The sequence below is a fragment of the Daktulosphaira vitifoliae genome, unplaced genomic scaffold (assembly GCF_025091365.1).
Source record: "Daktulosphaira vitifoliae isolate Bord-2020 unplaced genomic scaffold, ASM2509136v1 Scaffold_3, whole genome shotgun sequence".
Lineage (NCBI taxonomy): Eukaryota > Metazoa > Arthropoda > Insecta > Hemiptera > Phylloxeridae > Daktulosphaira > Daktulosphaira vitifoliae.
In genome coordinates, this window is record NW_026099574.1 from 8,363,969 (window position 1) to 8,390,514 (window position 26,546).

At 25.8% G+C, this 26,546-nt stretch overlaps 4 protein-coding genes across 5 annotated transcripts; 3 read left to right on the plus strand and 1 right to left on the minus strand.

Annotated features, from left to right (window-relative positions):
* Positions 1-1,232: 1,232 nt before the first annotated feature.
* LOC126902545 (uncharacterized) lies at positions 1,233-2,786 on the plus strand. The gene is made up of 3 exons (XM_050679933.1): positions 1,233-1,508; positions 1,961-2,083; positions 2,334-2,786. The coding sequence occupies exons 1-3, from the start codon at positions 1,351-1,353 to the stop codon at positions 2,506-2,508; spliced, it is 456 nt and encodes a 151-aa protein (XP_050535890.1). The 5' UTR covers positions 1,233-1,350; the 3' UTR covers positions 2,509-2,786.
* Positions 2,787-5,601: 2,815 nt separating this feature from the next.
* On the plus strand, positions 5,602-9,913 carry LOC126902518 (importin subunit alpha-7). Of its 2 annotated transcripts, none has more exons than XM_050679888.1 (8): positions 5,602-5,902; positions 5,992-6,177; positions 6,384-6,602; positions 6,670-6,890; positions 7,732-7,995; positions 8,055-8,259; positions 8,854-8,997; positions 9,067-9,913. In XM_050679888.1, exons 2-8 carry the CDS (start codon positions 6,013-6,015, stop codon positions 9,412-9,414), a joined length of 1,566 nt encoding a protein of 521 aa, XP_050535845.1. In that variant the 5' UTR covers positions 5,602-5,902; positions 5,992-6,012; the 3' UTR covers positions 9,415-9,913. The 2 variants fall into 2 exon arrangements, with proteins under 2 accessions (XP_050535845.1, XP_050535844.1); XM_050679887.1 differs by having other exon boundaries at positions 5,603-5,821.
* Positions 9,914-10,006: 93 nt separating this feature from the next.
* Positions 10,007-20,750, plus strand: LOC126902509 (xaa-Pro aminopeptidase ApepP-like). Its single transcript, XM_050679871.1, has 14 exons — positions 10,007-10,129; positions 14,462-14,591; positions 14,660-14,744; positions 14,813-14,989; positions 15,060-15,288; positions 15,596-15,857; positions 15,943-16,063; positions 16,434-16,580; positions 16,764-16,977; positions 18,222-18,455; positions 19,548-19,619; positions 20,062-20,129; positions 20,186-20,284; positions 20,344-20,750. Exons 1-14 carry the CDS (start codon positions 10,102-10,104, stop codon positions 20,539-20,541), a joined length of 2,064 nt encoding a protein of 687 aa, XP_050535828.1. The 5' UTR covers positions 10,007-10,101; the 3' UTR covers positions 20,542-20,750.
* On the minus strand, positions 20,646-26,273 carry LOC126902531 (CD209 antigen-like protein B). The gene is made up of 5 exons (XM_050679907.1): positions 25,916-26,273; positions 24,748-24,905; positions 24,535-24,670; positions 21,180-21,362; positions 20,646-21,072 (listed from the first exon to the last, which is right to left on the minus strand). The coding sequence occupies exons 1-5, from the start codon at positions 25,986-25,988 to the stop codon at positions 20,774-20,776; spliced, it is 849 nt and encodes a 282-aa protein (XP_050535864.1). The 5' UTR covers positions 25,989-26,273; the 3' UTR covers positions 20,646-20,773.
* Between the last annotated feature and the right edge of the window lie 273 nt (positions 26,274-26,546).

Sequence of the window (26,546 nt, forward strand, 5' to 3'; positions counted from 1 at the left end):
AAAAATTTCGAAAATTAGCGATTTTTAAATTTGTCATTTTTTTGGAGGTTTCCCCCTTTTACGGGGAACGAGGGAATTTTTTTCAATTTTTAAGGGTAATGTCTTCGACTAGATACGATTTGTGATCTTTTGACGTATCGTTGAAAGAAATCCGTTCGGTGAGAGCTGAGAAAAAGTGGTAACAGAAAAAAAAAAAAAAAAAAAAAAAAAAAAACACATCTTAGTAAAACCAATACCTTCTCAGCTTCGCATCGAAGCTAAAACATTGTGACATCCTGATGACATTATATTTGTATACTAAGTGATTTGTAAGTAAAGAAATATATCAATTGTTATAAAAAATGAGAACAATAGAAACATGTTTCCTTACTTACTGAACACTATATACAGAGTAAATATTAATCATTAAATCAATGGTGTTAATCATTTAATCGAAAAATTTAAATAATGGTTGATAACAATTTTTGGACCAGTATTTTAGAAATTATTAACATATTTATATATTGATAAGAGGAAGAGTACGCCCGGGAAATTTCTATTTTTAAAAATATCAACACCCCTCTTCTTCACAACCAGTCATAACTTTTAATTGTTAATAAATTTTCATAAATCCATAAGTATTTATCAATCAGTCATTTTCTTAATTAGACCATTACCTAATCAATAAAATAGTTAATATAGTGTGTTACTATTTGAAAGATTTAAGTTAACACTCTTAAAAGGTATAAGGGATGAACATTAAAAATGCTTCAAGAGTAATGCTGATTAATTCAGAAAAATATTGAACTAAAAGAAGCCAATAAAAAATGTTTAAACATTATTTTTATTTTTCAATTAATTAAATAGTTCATGATATGTGAATCGCTTAATAATAAACTCTGTATAATAACATAATGTAATCCATTATAACGTTAGTGATTATAACTAAAGAAATTATAGAATGTTCAAAAAACAATAATAATAATATCAAAATTTAAAAAAACTAGACTGACAAATCGTATATAATTCTGCATTAAATGTAGATAAATTAAATTCTAATGATTTTTATTTCATATCTAATTATTATTTTACACTACCACTTAATTAAAATCATTCATAAAGGAATAATTAAGAAAAAATATCTAATGATAAAAATTATAGCCCGCGTTATTTATTGTTATCAATAACCTAAAAATGTTATCTTTAAAAGAAAATATGATTTTCTTAAGCGTACTGATTCATTTGTTGATAATGACGCCTTTTTATCAATATCAGTCGATGTTTTCAATATTAAGTTCATTTAGGTAGAAAGTACTCATTTGCCATTCGACATTCATTTTTGTGTTTTAGTCATAGGAATACGTCAAAACAATGGCTTCAGACAAGAAATCATTTGTTGATAAAATTGTGAGCTATCGACCGCCTGCCCTAGACAAAACTTCTGCTATTAATTTTTATGTTCCAGCATTTGGCTCGCTTAACTACACAATTTTGTCAATTAACGTAATGAACCCAGGTCTTTTACAAAGGTATTACACAATTTTATATACAATCAAGACATCCCTTATAACTAACAAATACATCACCATTAAATAAATTTTTAATTTTATATATGATTACGGGGTTATATTGATAAATTAATCCATCTTATTCAATTATAATTGGAGATTAATTAGTTAGACTAATGAAACATATTAATTATAATTCCTTTGAAGTTTTTAATAGTGACAATCGTAAAAATTTAATTTAATAATATCAAAAAAAATTCTATTCACAAACATTATAGAGACCAGACAATAATTAAATGATTTTTTTTTCATTTTTACTCTGTAATAAGAACTTTTTATGATAACTTTCAGAGTGTTAAGAATTATAATTAAGATTAATTATATTATTAAGAAAGATTTCACATTGTCAGATCTATACTTCCCTATTTGTACTAGTGGTTTTAATAAATCATCAATATTAATACTTTTTCTAGAATAATACCTAAACCAGATCTTACTAATTTACTTTTACTCAATTCATGTGTGGGATCAACATTATTCATTGTAAGTCGTCCTCATTTGAGATCATCACCTTTGAAGATACGTGTTCTTTACAGGTATAAACAAAGTTCAATAACAAAATATTTTTATTATAATGTACAATATTGGCATACTTAAAATAGAAATATAAAATTAAATTCTTAATATAATATAAATAAAATTATATATAAAAATATGTTCCTTTTTGTAAAGTATATAAAAAAAGAACATATTTTACATCACAAATTTACCTATTTTAATAATTAGAAAATATTGGAATGAAAAAAAATATTATTAATTTAACTAATAAAGCTCTTAAATTTTTAGTGTATATGGTTCAGTTTTGTTCAATATGGGATCAGTGTTGTCATGGGCTATTATTCGTAGTTTATTGCCAAATAACACTGCAATAGCAACTCTTGCTGGAATTTTTTCTGGATTTGCAATTACTAGTTGTGGTGTTGCTTATTTAGAGCACAATGATAAAAATTTTAAATCTTAAAAAGTGGGCTGGGTTCATATTTTATTTTTTAGTATATTCTAAACTAGTTTAAATGCTAAGTTATTTAATCAAATAATTTATGTATTCCATTTTTATTGTGAGGGAATAATATTACTTTTAAACTGTTGTTTTACTTAGCACACATTTTTTTTTAATTTATTTTAAATTTTCGTACTTTCTTATTACACATAAGTCAAGTATATTAGTTATTGAGTGTATATTTATAATTTTTATTTATTGAACCAAAAATATATTTAAACATAGTATATCATTTTGTAGTATAATTGTGTATTAATGTGTATGAAAAATAAAAAATATATTCTTATTTCTTGGTCAGAATATTATTACTTATACAATTTTTGAATTGAGTGTAATTAATTTACTGCAAGTCTAATATTTTTTTTATATAAAATACACAAAAAAAATTTGGTTATAATATAATACTCAATTATTTCTTTAATTACAATAGCATACATTATATGATTAATCTTCTTAATTTTATCTAAATTGCTTTTAACATTAAATATTTCAGTAAAATTAAAAATTTACAAAAATAATATATATAACAAAAAAAGCATATATTAATATAAACCGATTACCCTTTATTATTATTCAGTAGTTTATTATCTTTTATTATAATCATCTAAATAATCTTACAAATATATGATTACACTGCAATTTTATTCATATTTAGTATGCATTTTAATAATTTGTAATTAATTATTTCATAAACATTATTTAAGCTAATGTATAACTGTATAATGTTACTTTTTATTAATACAGTATACAAGATCATAAAAATATATTTAGTTCTTGCTACAAAATGTAAAATAGTACTTTTTTTATTAATCTATTTTTTTAAAAGCCTTCTTAAAGCAATTGATGTCCGCATGTTCATTTCACATTTAATTAAAAGTTAGATGAAATTTTTAAACATACAACATTATTTATAATAGTAAAACTTAATTTATCATATTATCATAAAAATAAATTAATTTCTATTAATAAAGTGTTTTCATTTCAATGATACTATACGGTAATGATACATAAGTAACAGTGTTAATTTGAGTAATTAACACTGAAATAAAAAATAATTACTAATTTAATATCTATCTTAACTATATTTTATAATGATAATATAAAAATTAAAAAATTGAGTTTTTAATACAACTACTATTTTTAGAGACATTTAGAAATTAGCCCAAGGCTGCTAATGTTTGCCATTATTATACTGATCTATATAGTAAATAAATTTTAGTTTTTAGCTTCGATGCGAAGCTGAGAATGTATTGGTTTTACTATGTGGTTTTTTTTTGTGTCTGTTCCAATTTTTCTCAACTCTCACCAAACCAATTTCTTTTAACGATACATCAAAAGATCACAAATTGTATCTAATCAAAGATATTACTTTCAAGAATTGAAAAATTTCCCTGGTTCTCCGTAAATGGGGGAAATCTCAGAAAAAATTACAAATTTAAAAATCACTAATTTTTGACATTTTTTTTTTTACTTAAAACTGCTATAACTTTTTTAAAAATAACCAAATCAATATATTTTTATTTTTTATAGATGCATGATGTCTTTAATTATCATTTGGTATATTTTTTCAATAAATTAAACACTTCAATTGCCCATAGAGGGGATTTAAAATGAATAATCCACCAATTTTTTAAGATTAAACACTATCTAAAGATTTGCATGGAAGCGTTTTTATGAGTGATTTTAATCACTGTCAAATATCATTATACTTGATCCAACTATGCACGTCATCATTGTGCCGCGACCCCCCTGTGTTGGTTTTTTTAATTTAATAGTTTATATATTACATCTTTATTATCTATAAATTACAAACAATTTAATTTAAACATTACTATAATATTAATACAATAAATGTATAGTAATAAAAATATAAAATGGCTTTAAGATATTACAATAATTAATATATATATACTGTAAATAGTGGCTCCCTAAAAAAAAGCTATGATAATTTTCTTTTCAACTCAGTTGAACGCAAATGTCATAAATGTGCTTCTATTAATATGGCTATGAGTTGAAGCATTCAACTCGATCCTTATTTAATTATATACTAACCCAATAACTCATTTTAATAACGTATCTTATTTTATACATAAAATATAATTAAAATAACATTACTAAAACTAAGTAAAAAATGTTTCTATTTGATTGTATATTACAATAATATAGAAATTTGTGCCAAATAAATTAACACTAAACATACACATGTATTAATACTAGTGATGGNTCGTCTCGGAACTTATTGTCAAAAGTAAAATATAATATAATACTTTATTAAACCAACTGGCGGCCTCTAGCGGTGTATATTATAATTATATCTGATATGAAATTGCTATAAAGGAATTGCTATCTTCACAGTCGTGATTATTCTATAATCGAGTGATTATTTCTAATGATTTCTCATTTATTATGAAAACAATGATTTCTTGATCTTGAAATGTATATAATCGATTAAAAGTTATTTCGAATGATGTAACTTATTAATAATGCATTATTAATATATTATTATTATTATTCCTAAATTATAGTTTAATATAATAATTATAAATAAACACCAACAAATAAAAAAAGCAAAATTAAATTAATAATTATTTACTATAGGTATATTTATTCATATTTCGAATAATTTTTCGATTCTCTCGATAAATAATAATAGTTGATTATTCTTATCATACGAGCAGACGATTTTAACTTCGAGAGATTCACTCGATTATGAAAATGTCTCGATTACTAATCATTCGATTATCGTAATCATTTGATTATGCCCATCACTAATTAATACATGTAAATACACAAATAAATATTTTTATACTTGGGCTCCAAAACTCAATTTCAAAGAAGTTATAAACACTAATTATCCGTTTGGTTTTTTTGTGTTAGATATAATTTATACAGGTAAGGGAACAGATGTTGCCGGTCAAGGAGCTGAACATCAGCTGTTTATAGTTCTTCAAGGTCTTACCGTACACCATAATCTCCCACCATTTACCGCGCCCAGACCTAAACAATGTATTTTTGCTACCAAAAGTGGTTATTCTGATATAACATTAAGTCCCTTCCGCCTCATGTGCGTGTATTAGTGTGATATATATGTGATTACAAACCGTGCTGATTTTTTATATTGTATTATGACTATTGTTCTCAGTTCCGATAAAGATATTACTTGTGAGTTCTCCTAGGAATTTGTTTGTTTGCACTTTTACTGTTATATATTAGTGCCCTAAGTCGTTGTCTTACATTTACCACATTCTACATTATACCTTCATTAGAGAAAAGAGTAAGTTTAGCTGCCGTTACGTCCATGCGCGCTCTCCCGCTTTTATTTTAGCTTAACCTAAAATATATTTGTATACTGAAGGTACTTGCATGATATACTCTGTTATATAATAAAAAATCATTCGATTTCATTATTGTAGTGTAATATAGTGATTAATTTTTGTGTTCTAGGTTTGGATTACTACATAAAAAATGTCAAATTCGCATAGAATGCGATACAAAAACGAAGGTGTTGACTCAAAGGAGTTACGCCGAAGGCGCGAAGAAGAAGGTATACAGCTACGAAAACAGAAAAGAGACATCCAACTTTGCAAAAGGCGTAATATTAATGATGGAAATGAAAATGATGACCTTGAAGTAAGGTTTTTATGGTTAAAGAAATTTCATTACATGATTTAATTAAATATGCTTAAAATATTTAACGTCTCCTTAATTCTTGTTATTTTAATATTTGAATACGAAAAAAATTCTATGAAAATAACAATTTGATATTTTTTTGTAGTAAAATATGCGATTGTAATATTTATACATAGTTATTATATATTGCAATTTTTATTTTATAGACTTCTATTCCAACTGGTGTAGCTGATCCAAGTAATATTAATGAAGAATTAATTAAACATTTGTATAGTAATAATGAAGAAGATCAATTAAGAGCTACTCAAAAATTTAGAAAACTATTGTCATCTGAACCTAATCCGCCTATCGATGCTGTTATTAGCACTGGTATCATACCTCGTTTTGTTGATTTTTTAAAAAATACTACAAACAATCAACTTCAAGTATATAATATTAATTTTGTTAATAATTTTTATTTAAAAATACTAAATTAAAATTAATTCGGCTTAGTTTGAAGCAGCATGGGCATTAACAAATATAGCTTCTGGAACATCAGATCAAACAAGAAAAGTTATGGAGGCTGATGCTGTACCTGTATTTATTTACTTATTAGAATCTCCTTATGAAGATGTTCAAGAACAAGCTGTTTGGGCTTTAGGAAACATAGCTGGTGATTCACCTGTATGTCGTGATTATGTTTTAAATATGGGCATCATGAAACCACTGCTAAAGTAATTAAACTATAACCTTCATATATTGTTCATAAAGTAACATTGGTATCCTACATCCTTATGATTAATTAAGATTTAGTTTTGTATATAAGTATAAAGTTCAATATTCTTTAAGTTTCCTGATTAAAAAAATTGTTATAATATTTTAAAAAATCAATACAATACTATAAGTTTTATATTTATATACAATTTATCAGAAGAATGTTATGGCGGAGTTAGTAAGATGGCAATGCTTGATGGGTACTGCCTTGGGTTTTAGACTCAGTCATGAGTGACTTTATTTGCCGAGCAAAAGATCAATTTGGTAATTGAAGTCGTCAACTACCCGTTTCAGAGTACCAATAGATAAGAAAAACCTTCCCTTTAGGGAACGTCGCTATAGCTCTTAATGAGGCTAAAAAGCAAAAAAAAATTATTTATTTTTAAATTCTAGTATTACTTGTAAATGAACTTCTTAAACCCCAATCTTCAAACTCTTGGGTATATCCAACTCTTAACAAAATACTACTTTGATTAGAATGTTTGTCTAACACCTGAATAAACTTGAAATTGATTGGTTACCCAAGTTTGGATAATAAATGAATGTTATAAAAATATAACACAAAATATTCAAATACACTATATACCATTGTTACAAATTTTTTTTGCATCTCGTACAAAAAAACCTAATTTTATAATTATCTTTAATATAATAATTGAAATAATTTTGTTTATTGTTATTATTTAAAATACTAGTAATTTCAGGTCTGTGTCAAAATGTGTTTTATTATTTTAACTATTGCGAATAATGAATTTATGAGGTAACATAGACTGACATTTTTATGTTATGTGTTTTCTTTAGGCTCTTACAAAATTGTTCGCGATTATCAATGACACGTAACTCAGTATGGGCCTTATCAAACTTATGTCGTGGTAAATCACCTCCTCCAGATTTTAATATGGTTTCACCTGCTTTACCTGTTCTTGCTGAGTTGTTAACACATTCTGATGCTGATGTACTGGCTGATACATGTTGGGCTTTGTCTTACTTATCTGATGGTCCAAATGAAAAAATACAAGCTGTTATAGATGCTGGTGTTTGCCCTACTCTGGTAGAATTACTTATGTAAGTTTAAACACATTTCTATCAAAATTTTTGTGTTAACCTCTTATATTAATTATTAGGTGTACCCATAATAATGTTGTGTCAGCTGCTCTTCGAGCTGTTGGTAATATAGTGACTGGTGATGATGCCCAAACCCAAGTAGTATTAAATTGTTCAGTACTCCCTTGTCTACTCAGTTTATTAGGTTCACCAAAAGAAACCATTCGAAAAGAAGCGTGTTGGACAATTTCCAATATTACTGCTGGAAATAAAAATCAAATACAAGTAATTTCCATGATGTTTAAATACTACACACATATTAAATCACAAAATATTTAGAATAAAAATTATATCTAATATAAAATATAAGTTATGAAAAATCATCTTCTAATTCTATATTTATCCTAAAACCTTTACTTGGTATAGTTTTTAAGACTTAATGTATAATACAATACTATAATGACCAGTTTTGCTTCTTTCAATTTCCCAAACTTATCATGCTACAGAGGGCGATTGCTCTCTTTCACATGTTAGGGAGTCAGAGTTAGTTCTTGGCTAGGATAATGATGTATGGGACAGGTATTATGACTGACTTGCACCAGAGATCAGACATGAATAAAAAATCATAAGAAGAATCTTGTTGGCACCCTGGGGATCGAACCCAAGATACAGTGAACTGAAACATACATTTCTCTCTACTAGGCTAGGCCAATCCCAATTATTGCTTTAACTATAAAATTTAAATTTTCTAAACATTTATATCTAAAATTAATCTAATTATTATTAATAGTGTGGACCTACTACTACATACTGCTTTAGTTTTTTTATTACTTTTAAGTATCTTTAATGTGTATAATATATCTTCTTTTGTTGAAATAGGCTGTGTTAAATGCAAATATATTCCCCACACTAATTCACATAATGGGAACAGCTGAATTTAAAACTCGAAAAGAAGCTGGTTGGGCAATCACTAATGCTACATCTGGTGGAACGCAAGAACAAATCCAATATCTGGTTGAAAATGTAACAACAATTTTCCAAAAAATTGATTAAACTATATATTTATACTTATTTTCTTGTTAATTTTTTTAGAAATGTATTCCTCCACTTTGTGATTTGTTGACAGTAACAGATGTTAAGATTATCCAAGTAGCTTTAAATGGCTTAGAAAATATTTTAAAACTAGGTGAACAGTTGGCTAAACAAACGGGTGCTGTAAACCAATATGCAGTTCTTTTGGAAGAATGTTATGGCTTGGATAAAATAGAGTTCCTGCAATCTCATGAAAACATTGAAATTTACAATAAAGCATTTGGTATCATTGAACGTTACTTTGGCTCTGATGAAGATGATCCTCGAGTAGCTCCTTCAGTGCAAGAATCTGGAGAACAGTTTGATTTTAGGGATCAAAGTGTTCCTATGGCTAGATTCCAATTTTAACGACTGTTACATTAATTATGACTTAATAATTATTTTTTCTCATTTTTGTTTCTTGATCTTTAATTGAAAATTAAATTATACAAAATCAAAACAAATGTCCTGTCTTTTTCAAAAGAAAATAAATGAGACTAAAAATACTCTTAACAACTAGCACATTTTCTAAAATGTAATATAATTTGAAAATATTGTTACATAATGTTAAATTATATTTACCATTTATTTAACAATTTAGCTGTATTTTAACTAATGCATCATTGTTTTGAACTAAAAAGAAACAAAATTTGTTAAACATTTTAATTAATATTGTGACATTTAGTAATACTGTCAATGATTTTTTGGCATACTGTGCGACACCATATGTTAAGTTACAATATTATTACTAAATGTGAGATAATTCATTTTTATTTGTATCTAAATCAATGAATTGTATGCAATAGTTCTTGTTAGAATTGTAATATTATCATTTTGAATATTATAAAACATTGTACTACCATTATAATTTTTTTTTCTTATGTGGCACCACTGGTCTTTAAGTTTAAAAGCACTCCAAGTGCATTGCTGGAGTAACTGTGGCGTTCATTTATTTAAAAACTTTTGTACATAATTGAAGTGTAATTCTTCTTGCAAAAAGGATAATTGTTATGCAATTGAACAAAAATTGTTTTTGAACAGTTCTAGTAAAAAAAAATGAATTCACTATGTTTACTAATGATATGTAAGTATAACAGTTATATTATTACAGACTGGATCCTATATTAAAAATAAACTTACTCCAATTCTGTCTTGGAGTAAACTATTAAATTTTACCATTATTTTTTCTAAAAATCCAAAAATAGATTTACTAAACAAATTATTGTCGTTATATTTTAATATTTGTTATTGTGAGATCAGCGTATTATTAAATATACATATTACTAATTGTCTAATACAAAACTACTAAAATATAACACTTTTTATTATTAGTTAATTGAACATTATTTAGTTACTGTTGATGTAATGTAAAAGTGTTATTGCTTCAGTTATAATTAATCATTTACACCATCAATATGAAGTTTTTTTTTGTTTTCCATGTAAATGTTATATTATTAATACTTTTGTTAATATACATTTTTTTGTAATTTAAAATATTCAACGCAAAATAGACAAATTTTGTACTTTTTAATTAATCGATAACATTTTATTTTTTTTCCTGAAAAAAATTTAAAATATTGAATTATTTAATTTGACTACTGTTGTCTAATCGTTATAGGAAGGTAAAGGTGTTTTCGATAAAACTTTACCCCCCATTGAGCCAATAGCATGACTTAATATTATTTATCAATATGATTTGTTATTCTGTGAATAAAATTTATAATGGGTTTATTTGTTATTATTATTGGGTGACCGATTGATAACAAATGTCACCTCAAAAGAAAAATATAAATAAGTACATCCTACCTACCGAACGCCTCGATAAAATTTCTAATATACCACATCTGAAAAAAAGGGGTCGCAGGTTAATAGTTATTAAGTCCTTTTATATGGATTTGACGCTTAACGGAAGTTTTTTGTGGCTATTCAGTTTCTTTCGCCTCGACTTTCGTTATACCCATTTTAAAATCACTAGCGTATTTATTACTTCTACCAATATAGTTTGAAGGTGCTACGACATAGCACATCCGCGGTAGGCCGTTTCCGTAAGTGGGGCGTTGTCTTACAGACCTATACACTTAAAATGTAAACCAAAAGCTAACATTAATAAAATGATGACGCCGCCCATTTTCAATGATTTTTGTCGTTTTAAAATTGTTATTATTTATTATAATTAATTTTTTTATTAGATAAAAAAATAATTATTAGTTAACTTTTATAGCAAGACTAATGTTTTAGTATTTTAACTTAAATATTGTGCATCTAGTATTATTATTGGTATGTACATTTTCAATATCTGTTTGATAAGGTTAAAATTATTTTGGTTCTAGTTGTCTTTAAACTAATAGCCGTTCTCCAATATTTGAATATTTGTTTACTCGTAAATATATTGGATATAAAAAAAATGTGTTGACAACATTCAACTACATTAAGCATAGATTTGTTCAGGATATAATATCAAAGTAAAGGGGCCCCCTAAAATGATGACTTTTTTGATGTTATATTCATCAACTTAGGCCTTTGATCGGTGATTAATATTTATGTTCTTTCCACGCATCTAGGCTATCATACGTGTCTATATAAATATATTTTGAATGAGATAAAATGTTCACTGATTCTCACCATAATAGTAGTGTATAATAAAAGCGTAAAACGGGACAATAAGAAAACAGCCTTCTAAAGTTAACATTTTTTTCTAAGAAAAATCTTTTGCTAACAAAAATAGTGAATTGGTCTGTCCCAAAAATTTTCTTCTGTACCGAGTATGTTTCTTCCACAATATTTAACCACTCTATATAAATAAAACATTATACATTATTATATGCAATAGTTTATCACTATTTAAAACCATAAAATATATATGGTTAACAAAAATTCAATAATCATTGAATTTACATTATCATCTAAGTTATCGATAACTATTTGGACTTAGTTATTAAATAAAAGTTAATTCAATTTTTAAATCATAGGCTGATTAGTTTGCTATAAATAATTTATCTCATAATAATTTGAAAATTCATGCGTTTATACCATGAAAATACACAATTTTTTCTATCATAAGTATAAAACATATTTAAAAGTTATAAAGTTTTACAAAATATCATTGGATCAATGATACATAAAAGCTCTCTTTATTTGTCAGAGAGTGCTAGATATTACCTTGCATAACCATTGATTCTAATTTAATTCATTAAATTGAATGAGAAATTTAAACATGTAAACGTTCTTGAAATTTATATAAGGGGTAAAAATGAAAAAAACTGTAATGTTTATTTGACGACCTAGAATAAAAATAATAATAATGGAAACGCTAAGCGTCTAACGGTTTTTGAAATGTCAATACGTTCGCAACCTTTAATAAAACAATGCAGCAACCCTTGGGATTTTAAATGCCGTCAGAAAATTGGGTCAAAATCATACGATTACTACACTCATCGGCGAACAAAAAATTCTTAAGACTTGAAATAATAAAGTAATATTATTTTATTTGTGGTAGTGGTGTGTATTTTTCAATAATAACTATATGGATAAATGCGATTTTCAACCTATAAGATTTCACACTTTTATATAGTAATCTCATGGCTTAACCCACAAGGGAAAAGTATAATATTTTCACAATTTTAGTTAGATGCTGTACTTCATTTGATTATGTTTCTACAGATATGCTTCACTGATAGGAATACGTGCTATTATGTTAAAGTGTCTCGCATAGATTCATATAGACTATAAAGGCGATCCCACGAGTACCTAGAAAATATACTCTAGTAAAAGCTAGGTTCACTAATATCATCTATCTAAAATTAAAAAAAAAATGTATATATTTATATATGTACTTATGTATGTATGTATGCTGTTCCCTATAATAGTAAAAAAAGAATGACCTTTTTATGTACGTAAAATTTTTATTGAATTTTTCAACGAGGGCTGTAAAAAGAGCTATTAAATTATAATATTAGTATATGTATATTATACTAATATTAGTCTATGTACATTGACATATAGAATATTGAAATGAGTCATATTACTTTGTTATATTTTAAATTTTAACAAGAATTATTTTTATATAATTTTTTTTTTTATAAAAAAAAATAATTTATAAATTAAAAATATATAATAACTTATAATGCAATTATGTGAAAATTTAACAATTAACTTACTTATAACTTAAGAAGAAATTAAGCAATAATAATTCTATGTAAAGAAAAAAATTAACATTAAAAAAATATTCATACATTTATATTAATTAATATAATAATCTACTTGTATCATATTTAAAAAATAAAAACATGTTACGTATATTTTTAATTTTTAAATATGTGTATTATTTTTTGAAAGATAAAATATATTAAACAATATTCAACCAAATTAAAAAATGTATAAATTTTTTTTATTAAATTATTTGTAAAATTAGGATATCTCATGGTGACAGAGGCCGCATGCTTTACATTTTTTAAGTATGAAACAAACAATTTATATATATGATAAATTAATCTGCTTATTTGAAAACGCGTTCTGCCTAAATCTATAAGTACCGAAGTATAGGAAGTCTTTCCTGTATTCTCTGATAGAAAGTATAGCTTTTAGTAGAAAACGTTAAAGATAAATAGAGTAATAATAATAATAAAATATTTTAAAGATGGTACTTTATCATAATTTTACATTAGGCAGACAATATCTAAGACAGTTCTGTACAGATCATCTTATAATTTTTTTTTGTAGATGCTATTTTATACTGATTATTAATTAACATAAAATAATAATAAGTTATTTATTTATTTACTGTTATATAGTTTAATTAGTTACATAACTAATACATGTAATGTATGAATTAATATAATTTATGCTTATTTATTAATACTATGACAAAATATAATTCTTTTGTTATTACATTAATTAAAAGCTTAGTATGCTGAGTTGATAAAGGTATGGTAATTAAGATTTTAAAATAACATTGCTATTACTAACAATAATTTAATCACTTATTCGAACAACACAATGTGTTATACACGTTGTGTTTATTAACTTAAGTAGTTATTTAACAAGAAAAAATATTCCACATGCAGGAATTATTTTATGATTTGATTAAACAAAATACCGTAATACATTACTCAAATTACTAATGACATCCAATTAGGAATGAGAACACAATTGTACTTTAAAAAAAATTGTTCGATAGGAAATCTATAAAATAACGTTTTAAAGTTTATCTCGTACTAATTTTTTTAAATTTATTACATCAAATTATATTAATATCAAAGTATACATGCAAAATAAATGAATAAGTAAAATAAAATAAAAAAAAAAAAAGAAAAAAAAAATTAATGAAAATTAATCGCTTTGAATTTTTAAAAACATATGTTATAAAAATATTTAATGAAAAATTCACATTATAATATGAAGTACTATTTATTTTCAGATGTACTGTGCATTCTAGTGAATGGAAATAACACGGACTTCGATAGGCCATTGGGTCGTAAGTTATGTCCGCCTATGGAAAACATACAGCAGCCCATCAACCGGGTGGACTCATCTAAAACTCTTGAACAGTATACAAACTTTTATTAATTTTTATACAATTATTTATTCAATAAATATATATATATATTTTCAAAAGATTAAGACATGAAATGAAACAAGCCAACGCTTACCACGGGCCGCCTCTTGATGGATATATTGTGTATGATACAGATGAACATCAAGTAAATCTAAATGAAACAACAGCAATGATGTATTAATTTATTTTTAAATTATTCGTTTACAATTAAAGAATGAAGAGGTAGCTGACCATGACAAAAGACTTAAATTTATTTCTGGATTTGGTGGAACAGGTGGTATCGCCTTGATAACTCAAACTAAAGCAATTTTCTGGACCGTATGGATGTACCACCAACAAGCTAACGAAGAGTTATCTTGTGACTGGGAGTTACTTGTTCACGGAGAATCTGTAAAATATTTTTTTTAACATCGATAAATAAAATAGGCATAATTTATAACGTTGTGTTTTATATATTTAGCTTCGACTAGACGAATGGATACTAGAAAAAATGAAACCACATTCAAGAATAGGAGTTGACCTGAAATTTATATCTAACGGTGACTGGGAATTTATGGAAAGAGTTTTGACAAACGCTACTATTAATCTAGTTCCAATCAATTATAATCTGATAGATAAAATTTGGGAGGATGACATTCGCCCGAATTACCCAGCGTACAAAGCCTACGTCTGGCCCCTAGAATATGCGGGTAAATACAATGTTTATATAAGAAAAAATACTTGCACGAAAAAAACTCGTGAGCCACATTTTCCAATTTTACAAAAGGTTTTACATTTTTTGTTGTAAAAATGAAGTTTAGTTTTTGAGCATTAACATGGCAAATTTACCATAACATTTTACTTTTTAAATTTTAATATTTGTAAAAAAGTAATGTGTAAGTACACATTTTTATAAAAAAAAGTGTCAAAAATATGAGCTTTTGTTGTGTTTTTAACCGACGGCATTGATGAAATAATTAATTCATACATGAAATTACATAATATTTTTATTTGTAGGAAAAACATGGGAAACTAAATTAGATGACACAAGAAAAAAACTTGCATCTATGGGTTTTGATGCCATGGTTGTTACGGCATTAGATGAAATTGCTTGGCTTTTGAATATACGAGGTCATGATATACCATATGGTCCATTTCTTAGGGCGTATGTTATTTTAAGCAAGGATCAAGTGTACTTGTACACTGATCCTACAAAGTTAAGTGATGAAGTTCGCAAACACCTTCGTACTGATAATTGTGTTTCTGCTCATTGCGTAAGGTAAATATAAAGTCATAGACACATTTAAATTTAAATGAGTACTTATGAAATAAAAAATAATAACATAACTCATAATTCAATGAAGAGTTGAAGATTATAACTTTGCGGGAGAAAGATTAAAGGCGTATTCAATGTTATGGCGAAAAGTACTTATACCCGCGGCAACAGAATTTAATAATGGTGCAAGTAGATACATTTTCCTTAAGGTAAGCTTTCATCATAGTTTTTAATTTAAATGTGTTTAAAAAATGTTTTTAGTGGCATGTATTATAGAGGGAGAATGTAACTGAATGAACCTTGAGATTTTTGAAATGGATAATTTCTATTACAAGCAATAACATTTTTATTTTTTAAATAAAAATAAGGCCAACTGTTTTTGAAATAGTATTTATTTTTAATAAAGTTTAAAACAAACTTCTTTGGGTTTCACCTTAAATTTGCCATTGTTTGTAATTACATTGAGTATAATTAGTATTATCTATGTACCTAATAACAGTAATAAAAAATACTACTCATTACTTAGTTATTTAATTAGTAAAATAATAATTTAGTATTATTAATGAACATAAATAACAGGTCAACCCAGATAAAAGAATTCAGGCTCCTTCACCTATAATGTATATGATGGCTGAAAAAAATCCAGTGGAGAAACTTGGTATGCGATTGTCACATATTAGAGACTCAGCGGCTATGTGCAATATTATTGCTTCGCTTTATGAACAGGTACTTACTTCTTAACCAACAGTTTTAATAATAAAATTATTTTACTTTAAATAAACATACTATGTATTGGTTATAAATGAATTATTTAATATTTTTATTGTGACTGCGATATTATTGATTGTAATTTCAAAAGAACGTTAACATATAATATATTTTAATTAATTATTTCATCTTTATTAATAGTTCAATAACGGAAAACAATTAACCGAATTTGCTGTGGCCACAATAGTTGACAAATATAGGGAAGGGCAAAATTTTAGCAAAGGGATGAGCTTTAAGTCAATTGTAGGCTACGGACCTAATGGAGCAATACCTCATTATACACCTTCAACAGCTAGCAGTCTTAAACTAGAAGCATCAAGTACACTAGTTATTGACAGTGGAGCCCATTATTGGGGTAAGTTTCAATGATATTTTCTCACCCTATACTAAGAACTTAAAGAAGCAAAAATTGTTCGTGTATGGGTATCAACAATTAAAAAACTATAATTGGCTACCTATAATAATTATTTCAAAAGATGTAGATGATTGAGACTGACTCAAAAATTCCTTTTGTTGAAGTAAATATTTGTAGGCAAAAATAAAATGAGCTATTAGGTAAATAAACTCAAGTTTTCCGTTTGTACAAAAAAAAATGTTTTGAGCATTCCCATTAAAAAATGTTAGATCTGTTCCTGTATTTAATAAATAAATTTTCTGGAGTGTAATAGAGTTTATATTTTTGTTTATTTAATAAATTGTGTATTACTATAGGGGCGTTTTATGTGAGTAGTAATGTGTACAACTGTCTATTCAATATTTATTTATTTTTAATAAGTGACCTGTCAAAAGTTTGCTACTTCGCTTTCATGATTAATGTGCTAATTTCCTGTATAGGTACTAATATCTATTTGCCATTTTTTTCTTTTATGCATTTATTATAACAATTTTATATAAGAATAGGGGAAGATAGTATATAGAGAGAGATTAGTTTTAGACAATTTTTTCTAACTTTAAATTAGTAATTTTAAAAAATATAAAGTATTTATTTTGATAAGATATTGATAAAAAATACCGCCAACGATAGTTATCAAATTACTTTTAAATACTCTGATTATGTTACTACTATCTATTTACTATTATTTAGGTGAATAGGTCAATTGATAAAGGTCATGCCGACAGTGACCATTAAATGTCAAGTAATAAAAAAATTAATCGCATTATTTAAACATCCATAATGTTACCCCAATACATTTTTAAATTTGTGGTAAAAATAGCATGGTGGGTGCGGGTAATAAGGCCTAGCTTGTATTATACTTTGTATAAGGTCTAGATAGACCTAATACAAGGTTAGCTAAGCTTTATTACCCGAATTTACTTTAGTTTTATTTTAAATAACGATTTATCGCATATTTAATAAAAATTTAAAAGAGTATTAGTAATAGGTTTATGATAACAGATATACACTTGTCGCAGTAAATTATGAAAACTTAAAACTAGATATAAAATAACTAATAAACAAATTTGTAAAATTATTTTTTTTTAATTTTAAGTTATTCAGTTATTTATGTTTGTTGTTTTACAATTTTATTTTTCATAATTCATGATGTTTAAACCCATAATACACTAAATTGATGCTAAATAAACGCACATGTCTTTTAGATGGTACTACGGATGTTACTAGGACCAATCATTTTGGCCAGCCATCAGCTGAACAGATTGATGCCTATACTCGAGTTCTTATGGCTTCAATCGATTTAGCTTCATTCACATTTCCAAATACTTTAAGACTCAATCAAATCGACGTTATCGCCAGAGCACCTCTTTGGGAAATCGGTTATGATTATAAACATGGTACTGCCCATGGAATTGGGACATTCCTTAAAGTCCACGAACGTAAGTTTATGAAACTAATTATCTTATATATTTTTATCAGTGTAGGCTATATGTAATTTACTGTGATTTTTGAGTGCAATTATCCTAAGAAACTCAACAATTATTTATTACAAATAAATAATTAGTATTATTTTAAAATATGGAACCTTCGAAATTGTACAAACTTCAATTTTTAATAAATTTTAATTATTTTAATACTAGAAAATTTATTCACTCTAAATATTTCAAAATAAATAAATAATAATCATATAATGTCATATAGATCAGAAAAAACTAGAAAAAATTTGGGATAGTATATTAATTTCTCCTATAAAATGTTTAATTTATATCAATATCTACAAATTGATTGATCGATGTGGGTAAGATATTAATATTCTCAGAAACAATTAAAATATTTAAATTTTTTATAAAGAGAAAAATTATTTAGTTCATAAATCTATAATATGTAATCTATTTTTTTATCCGTTCTAGGATAAAAGAAGTCTTTAAATTAAAAACAAATTTTTTAACGTAACCTTTATTTTTTTAAACTTAATAACATGATAGACAACAAAACCACAAACACTTTTATTTTAACATTTTTTTTTAAATTTTATAGCCAATACCGTGTTATGGTGAGGGTAGGGACAACGGGGCAGGTGCCCTAGAGCACCAAACATTTGAAAGTCGCCAAAAAATATGGAAACATATTTTTTTTTCATAAGATGTATTTTGCTTAAAAATATATTAAATAGGGACACTAAATATATATAAGTATATATTGTTCTAGGGCGCCAATGACGTTAGCAGCATGTTCACAGTTAGTGAATTTTATCTTATACATTAAGGCTCGGGGTGTTTGAGATGCAAAGTTAACTATGTAAAATAACCAAATTTCCATGATCATGAAAAATTTAAGTGCACTGTTTACATTTCAAAGACATTTGAATCTGGAATTATACTTTCCAAACAAATAAAATCATTGTTTTCATTCATGTTAATATTTATACTTATCTTACTGAAAAAAAATTATTGTAGATAATTTGAGTTATATCAAAGACAGATTATTTAGTATGTTTAAGAATATTTTTTTAATAAATATGTTTGTTTTAGCCCCTGTAAATATGTACTATGGTCAAAAAACGAGTGATGTGGTGCTACAAGAAGGATATTTTATATCAGATGGTATGTATAATAAATTATAAAAAAAAAAACAATCGTTTTTAATTGTTTACTGTCTTTTAATTTTATTATTATTCATCGGGAGACACAAACAATTTCCGAGGTCTTAATCCACCTCTTGTCATTTAAGTTTTACTTCAAAAATTTGTCTAACTTTAATCCTTTGCTGAACTACGCGTGTTCTCCTTTACTATTCAACACAAATTAATTACTTGTGTTAATACCATATTGAGTATGATCTTACATGTCATCATGCCTACAAGCGATTTTTCCAGCTTACGACTATTGTATTTCTTATAACGTCTACACTACACATACTTTAAGCCATCAATTCGAACCAGCGCGATGGAATTGTCATTCCTCCTAATGGATCAATCTAACACTGCTTGGAATTATTTCAAATATAGAGTACAAAATACGATAATACAACAAAATTTTATTTCAGAACCTGGATTTTATAAAGAAAATCATTTTGGCATCCGTTTAGAGAATATTCTTGAAGTGATAGCAAAGGTTAGTATTTTGTATTGTAGTATAAACTAACATTTACGAAGTAACTTTTTTTATAGAATGACACATCAACCAGCAAGTATTTGACGTTTACTCCAATCACATTAGTTCCGTTTGAACCAAGACTAATTAACTATACTATGCTCAGCCCTAAACAAGTTAGTACTACAATATTTTTTTTAATTCAATAAATTTAATACTTGTATTTATAATTTAGATTCGTTGGTTGAACGATTACAATACTAGAATTCGCACAGAAGTTGGCGCAGAACTCCTTAAACAAGCTAATTCTCAGCTGGGATACAATTGGATGATGGACCGCACTGTACTTTTCTCAAGCGGTGACAGCAGTCATACCAATAAATGTTGCATATATGCGCTCATTGCTTTCATATTTTATATTATTGCACATTAACTATAGATAATATCTTATTTTCTATTCTATTAGTGTAATAATAGTTATCACATTTTTCGTTTAAATGTCTTATTTTCTTTTGTACAGCTGAATAAAATTAATAGTATTACGCATAAGGCTAATATAATAGAGTAATAAAATTTAATAAATATTCGATAACACAGTAGTATACATACATTTTTTATAAATTAAAGTATCTATCAGAAATATTTGTAGTAGCATATTCAATTTATTAGACTGCTACGGATATTATTTTATCCCTATTATCTCTTAAAGCTTTATGTATCCTAGTAAGTGCTTTTTCTGTAGCATTCTCTTCGTGTTTGCATATATATCTATGCCGGTTACTACATTCGGCTCCGTTGTAACCGTATCCTTTACTTGCCGAATTAATTGCCAACCTCAAACATCGACCCGATCCGGCGATTTGGTCCTCCAATCTGTTAGAGTCTTTCGGTACCACTGGTCGGGCACTATTGGCCCATATCCATAATAACCCGGGATTTAAACCACCAGTCCAATAATCGTAACCTATAAAACCGTTAATATAATACAATCAAATTAAAAAAAACGAATTTTAAGTTAATTTTATTTAAAACAGTTAATGATTTAGTAGCCAAAATAAAAATCACACTTACCACGAAGATATTTATCACTGGTCAAAAATTTCATTATATCAACTTGTTCTTCTTTCGTTTCAAATTCTAGAAGATTACCCCCCAAACTCTTACACATTGACATGGCTGATTTCCAATTATATTGTCGCTCGCTAAAGTGGTAGCATGTATGAGCAATACGCGTAAAGTTACCTGGACAAGGGTCTAAAACAACAAAATCCAAATTATTATTTCAAAAAATTTTCTCTCTACCCAAGCATTATAAAAATAACACATTTTATTTACCACTGTGTTCACACAATGGCGGTCAAATGGCAGCGAATTAGAGGGATAGACATACCCCATTTAACATTTTTATACAATTTCATTATATATATTATATTTTGGAAACTATATATGATAATACAATTTAAAAGTTATTGAGTATAATTAGTATGAAAAAATTAGTAATCCTACAAGTTTGGAACATTAAATTTTAAGTGTTGGTTATTATTTATACGTAGTTAATTTTAACGGGTTACTATTCTAAAATAAATTAAATATTTGAAATAGGCATAATAAAAAGAAAGCCCTTGTATGAATTAGGCTCTACTGATGGGGGGACAGCCCGTGATGATTTTTATTATTAAGATTTTACATCCCCTCATTGACCGACATTGTATGTTACATAATATTACATTGTATTTATACATACTTATTAATAATTATGTATAATTATTATAAGTATGTTCGACAATATTTTGACATATCGAACAACTTTTGATCCTTTAAATACTTTGTTTTTTTTTTTAAATTATTATTATACTCGAACTTTAGAATTACAAAAATATCATAAAAAAAAAAAAATTTTAATTCACGAAAAATTTATCAAGATAGACAGAGTATTTTATTAAGTAGATTTTATAAAAATATTTAGTAGCAAACTTTTTTTTTTTTTTTTTTAATTTTGCATTTTCTACAGCGTTTTAAATTTTGTAAAAATTTGAATAATTTCATGTTTATTTTAGGGTATCAAACAATGAAATTTGTATTGAGAAAAAAGCAAAAAAATTCTCTTTATCTTCTCTTAACTGTTGGGATTAGGTATGCAACTTTTTCGATTAAAATTATTATAGTTTCAATTACAAACGCTAATTCAAATAATAATAATTTTCATGAAAAAAATTCGATAACTTTAACTTGAAGTTAATGTGAAATATGCTTTACCTCTAAATTGTCTTAATTAGATAAACTAACTTTTAATATCGTATAATAAACATGAAAATATTTAAGTTATTACAAAATTTAAAATGCTGTAGAAATTTAAATACAAAACATTAAATGATGATTTTGCTACTAATTTTTGTTTAAAATATATTCTACAAAATGAATATATTTATTTTTTGTAAATTAATAAAAAGTATATCTGATGATACTTTAATAGTTTTAAAATACGAGTATAATAATAATTTTAAGAAAGTGACGAAAAATATTTAGTAGATCTAAGTTATTAGATTTATTAAAACATCATGGATCATTCTGTATATTTACTTTAAATATTATTACTATTTAACTGATAATAACACTGTTAATATTACATCACAATTAAATCAAATATAAATATTTTTAATTTTAAAATATCGTATATACTTTATTTTGAAAATTTTAGTCACATTTAAGTTTTATCATAATGTATTTGAAAAAATTTAACTAATATCCATCCTTTTTCAATGCTCAATTTAAAATGATATGTTATAATTTCACTACTAACAAAATTACATATCTTTTTTTATGTCATATATTTGGTAGTAAATACTTATAGACTATTATGAAACCATAAATCCAAAATTATTTATTATTTTCGTATTAAATATAATTATACATGGTAATAAAACTATACAACCGCATTTTAAAGAGTAGTTGTATTAAAATTTTTAGAAAGTAATGACTTTATAATATATATGTGCTACTATAAACTTATTATAGTAATCATACTATTTAAAAAATAATATTAAGTCATACAGCTATAACTAACAATAAAATACGATTAGCTTACTTGTATTCTTTTCAGGCAAGAACTTATCTTAAGAGTATTTATCATAAATAAATATCTCAAACTTAATTACTAGTTTATGCGTTCACAGATTCTTAATTACTTATAAGATATCACTTCATTAATATTTTCAAACAAACAATGGCAGATAATCAATGATTTTATTGTTAAATATACCTTGTTATTTATTTTCTTTGTGATAATAATAAAAAACTCAACTATATTGCACCTATATTTAGGATTAAAAATAAAGTAATACGATTCATTATCACGAATATAAAATATTTAAATAATATTATATACTCCTTTTAGTGTAGTTTACTTATTTAATAAAATAAATATCATTGTCCTATTTGTTTAATATTTAAATATAATTTATTAATTAAACTTTAATTAAATTGACTAGAAAACGTAGTTTCTTTTTTTGATGTTATTGTTTATAAGGGGAATCCCTCCCCTAACCATGCTAATCCCCAAAACAAAAAAATACTTCTGCGTTACTATATAATCCAACAACAAAATTGCACAAACTTAAGACCCTTCAAAATGGCTCAAACAAAATTTATAAATGCATATAATTCATAGCCCTGTTTATAATGCTATTTTAAGTTATATGCAAAATATTTCAACAGAAATATTTTTATTCTCGCAAAAATACTTTAACAAAATAGAAGTCATTACCCGATAACAATTTTTTAAAAATAATATTACAAAAATATTTTTGTAAGATTGTATGTTATAATAATGTTGTGAAAACATTACTGTAAAATTATTTAAAGCAAATTTGATTATCATATCAAAAGACATAAAAGATAAACACAAAACATTAAAAAACTTAGATCACTGTATGCTCGCTTCCATTGCCTAAAATATCCCACTGGTTAGACAAAAAGAAACTGTTTGGGTGAACTGTAAATTTTTGGAGAACTAACCTTTCCTTATTCATTCATACAGATGTTTTATCATATGATTTTAAACAAACATACGGAAATTTTAATATTAAACAGTTCTTGATAGTTTTTGAAATTAGGAGGATGAAATTGATTTTCTATATTTAAAATTTATTATATTGTATGATTAGCAATATTTTAATACTAATTTGCTTTGTTTTAATATAAAATGTAGCTAGGAAATAAAATGACAGCATATTAAACCGGGACATATTTAAGGGGACGGCAAATTTTGTTTGGAATTAAGGAGCGGCAGCATTTTTTTGTAACTATAATACAGAAAGAGCAGGGTATGTAGGGGCGGTAATAAAACTTTACCTGGGATGTCATAACTCCTAAATACGTAACTGATATAAATATAATAAATAATGAATATTATTAAAGAGAAAATCACCTTCTCTGTTTATTGCACTCCCCTCAATGATGTGTTGAATAAGTTCTTCGGATCTCTTTAAACGTTTTTCTATTGAGTCCATCCGCTGCACCAGTTTTTCGATAGCACCAAGTAAATACATATCAGTTTCTGAAACCTTGAATTTTGGTTATGAAATAAACTTTGATTTTAAATAATAAATTAAATAACATAAATAAAGTTAAATAAAGTCACCTCTTTGCTTGGTGCCTCTTTATTAACATCTACTTTATCGCTAAAACCAGAATTAGGTCTATTCACAACATATCCTGTAGGCAACGCAGAAACCGGTACGTTAATGACATTATCACGAGTTGCCAAATCTTCAATGGACAATCGATATGGAAAGTTCCCTTAAGTGACAGAGATAAAAAAATAAATAAACATTAAATATTTATAATTTATATTTAATTTAAAACTTTTATTTTGATTAGATAAATATTCAAGTAAATTAGAAACTTATGGTTAATTAAGAAGTACTTCTATTTACTGTGTAAAACCTACGTTCTAGGTAAAAATTATTTTAAAAAATCACTATTTTTTAGAATTAATTTTGGCATTTACTATCAATTTTTATTAAAACAAATGAAGTTAATTGTTAAAAAAATATAAAAATGTTTTTATAGCATCTAATTTTAAATATTAACCTATTAAGGCAGTATCTATAAATTGTTCAAGAATATGACATTATTTATGGAAATTGAAAAACATTATCTTTACTAGGATTGCTTGCGAGTTTGTTCAGCTACATTAGTTAAAGAAGTTGACCCAGGAGCCACTTTTGCATTTCTTAAGAGATTAAATTTTTTAATGCCTAAATACAAATTGAATAGCTACGCTTATCAACTATACCAAATTTTATTTAAGCGAGACCTTATTATTATACGGGATTAATAGTCACACGGTGTGAATATTAACTATTAATTAGGGGGTGTACTCATGCCTTAATTTAGTTTTAAGTAACTATTGAACTATATTATTTTGTTTTTTATAAAATTAAGCTGATTTACATACTTTAAGTTAGGCGACAACTTTATATATTATCATCTTCTAAGATTTATTATAACAAGTGGTACTAAGGGTTCATTTTTTATATAAACTCATAATTTACAGCCCACACTTTAAATCATTGGTATCTTAATTATTATAGTTATTAAGAATATTAATAAGAAAAATTAGGCTTTTAAGTTCTAGATTTTTATTAACAAATTCATTTTTATATAACTAAAGTTGTATAAGAGAAATTCTTTATAAATTAATAAAAAAATCTTTCTAATCTTAAAAAATTCTAAAAAGTTAAAAATATATATCAAATCATAAAATATGTTTAAAAAATGTAATATTAATTAAAAAATAAACATACCTCTATTAATTTCAACTCCACGTATAAATACCAAGATTGCACAAATATGGAATCCAATTTTTAAAAAAGCCATTTTAAGATTTTTTGGTGCTTTTAATTAAGTATAAAATAATTATAAATTTTCATTCGTTGCAAATTGTTTTCATAAAATTTTAAACGTTAGTGTACCATGTAAATAATGGCGTGGACACACTAATGATCATAACGCGACACTGAACTCTTAAAACAATATTTAGGATCTAAATACAACGAATGCGTTTTTGATAAATTATCGACACGAAATCATTGGACCTTAACTTTCGCTTCGATTGTGCATTCAAACGGAAATACGACGAAAACTCAAAACGTGATAAATTTTCAATGATTTATTAATAACAATTACAGCACTTAATCTTAATTGCCACATTTAAAAAATTAGTTTCTATAAATTACTTAAAGAAAACGAGAACATCTTTTTATAAGTATCATCTAAACCATTATTGTAAATGAGAACCACTGGCAGAGTGAAAGTTCTTCTGGCAATAAAAAACAAATAGACTGTAAAAAAATTAAGAACTTATCAGCATGGGGGCACCCTATGAGTAATAACGGTTAACAATTTATAATTTGCATCAATGACAAATGGGTTTTA

Excerpts from the sequence above, each read along its gene's own strand:
- LOC126902531 (XM_050679907.1), bottom strand. The coding sequence starts at position 25,988 with ATGGCTTTTTTAAAAATTGGATTCCATATTTGTGCAATCTTGGTATTT. Across the intron at positions 24,906-25,915 it reads TGGAGTTGAAATTAATAGAG|GGAACTTTCCATATCGATTG; the intron begins GTATGTTTATTT and ends CTGTCACTTAAG. Across the intron at positions 21,073-21,179 it reads CAGTGATAAATATCTTCGTG|GTTACGATTATTGGACTGGT; the intron begins GTAAGTGTGATT and ends ACGGTTTTATAG.
- LOC126902518 (XM_050679888.1), top strand. The coding sequence starts at position 6,013 with ATGTCAAATTCGCATAGAATGCGATACAAAAACGAAGGTGTTGACTCA. Across the intron at positions 6,178-6,383 it reads ATGAAAATGATGACCTTGAA|ACTTCTATTCCAACTGGTGT; the intron begins GTAAGGTTTTTA and ends TTTATTTTATAG. Across the intron at positions 6,603-6,669 it reads CTACAAACAATCAACTTCAA|TTTGAAGCAGCATGGGCATT; the intron begins GTATATAATATT and ends AATTCGGCTTAG.
- LOC126902545 (XM_050679933.1), top strand. The coding sequence starts at position 1,351 with ATGGCTTCAGACAAGAAATCATTTGTTGATAAAATTGTGAGCTATCGA. Across the intron at positions 1,509-1,960 it reads AACCCAGGTCTTTTACAAAG|AATAATACCTAAACCAGATC; the intron begins GTATTACACAAT and ends TACTTTTTCTAG. Across the intron at positions 2,084-2,333 it reads AAGATACGTGTTCTTTACAG|TGTATATGGTTCAGTTTTGT; the intron begins GTATAAACAAAG and ends TTAAATTTTTAG.
- LOC126902509 (XM_050679871.1), top strand. The coding sequence starts at position 10,102 with ATGAATTCACTATGTTTACTAATGATAT. Across the intron at positions 19,620-20,061 it reads AGGATATTTTATATCAGATG|AACCTGGATTTTATAAAGAA; the intron begins GTATGTATAATA and ends ATTTTATTTCAG. Across the intron at positions 20,130-20,185 it reads TTCTTGAAGTGATAGCAAAG|AATGACACATCAACCAGCAA; the intron begins GTTAGTATTTTG and ends CTTTTTTTATAG.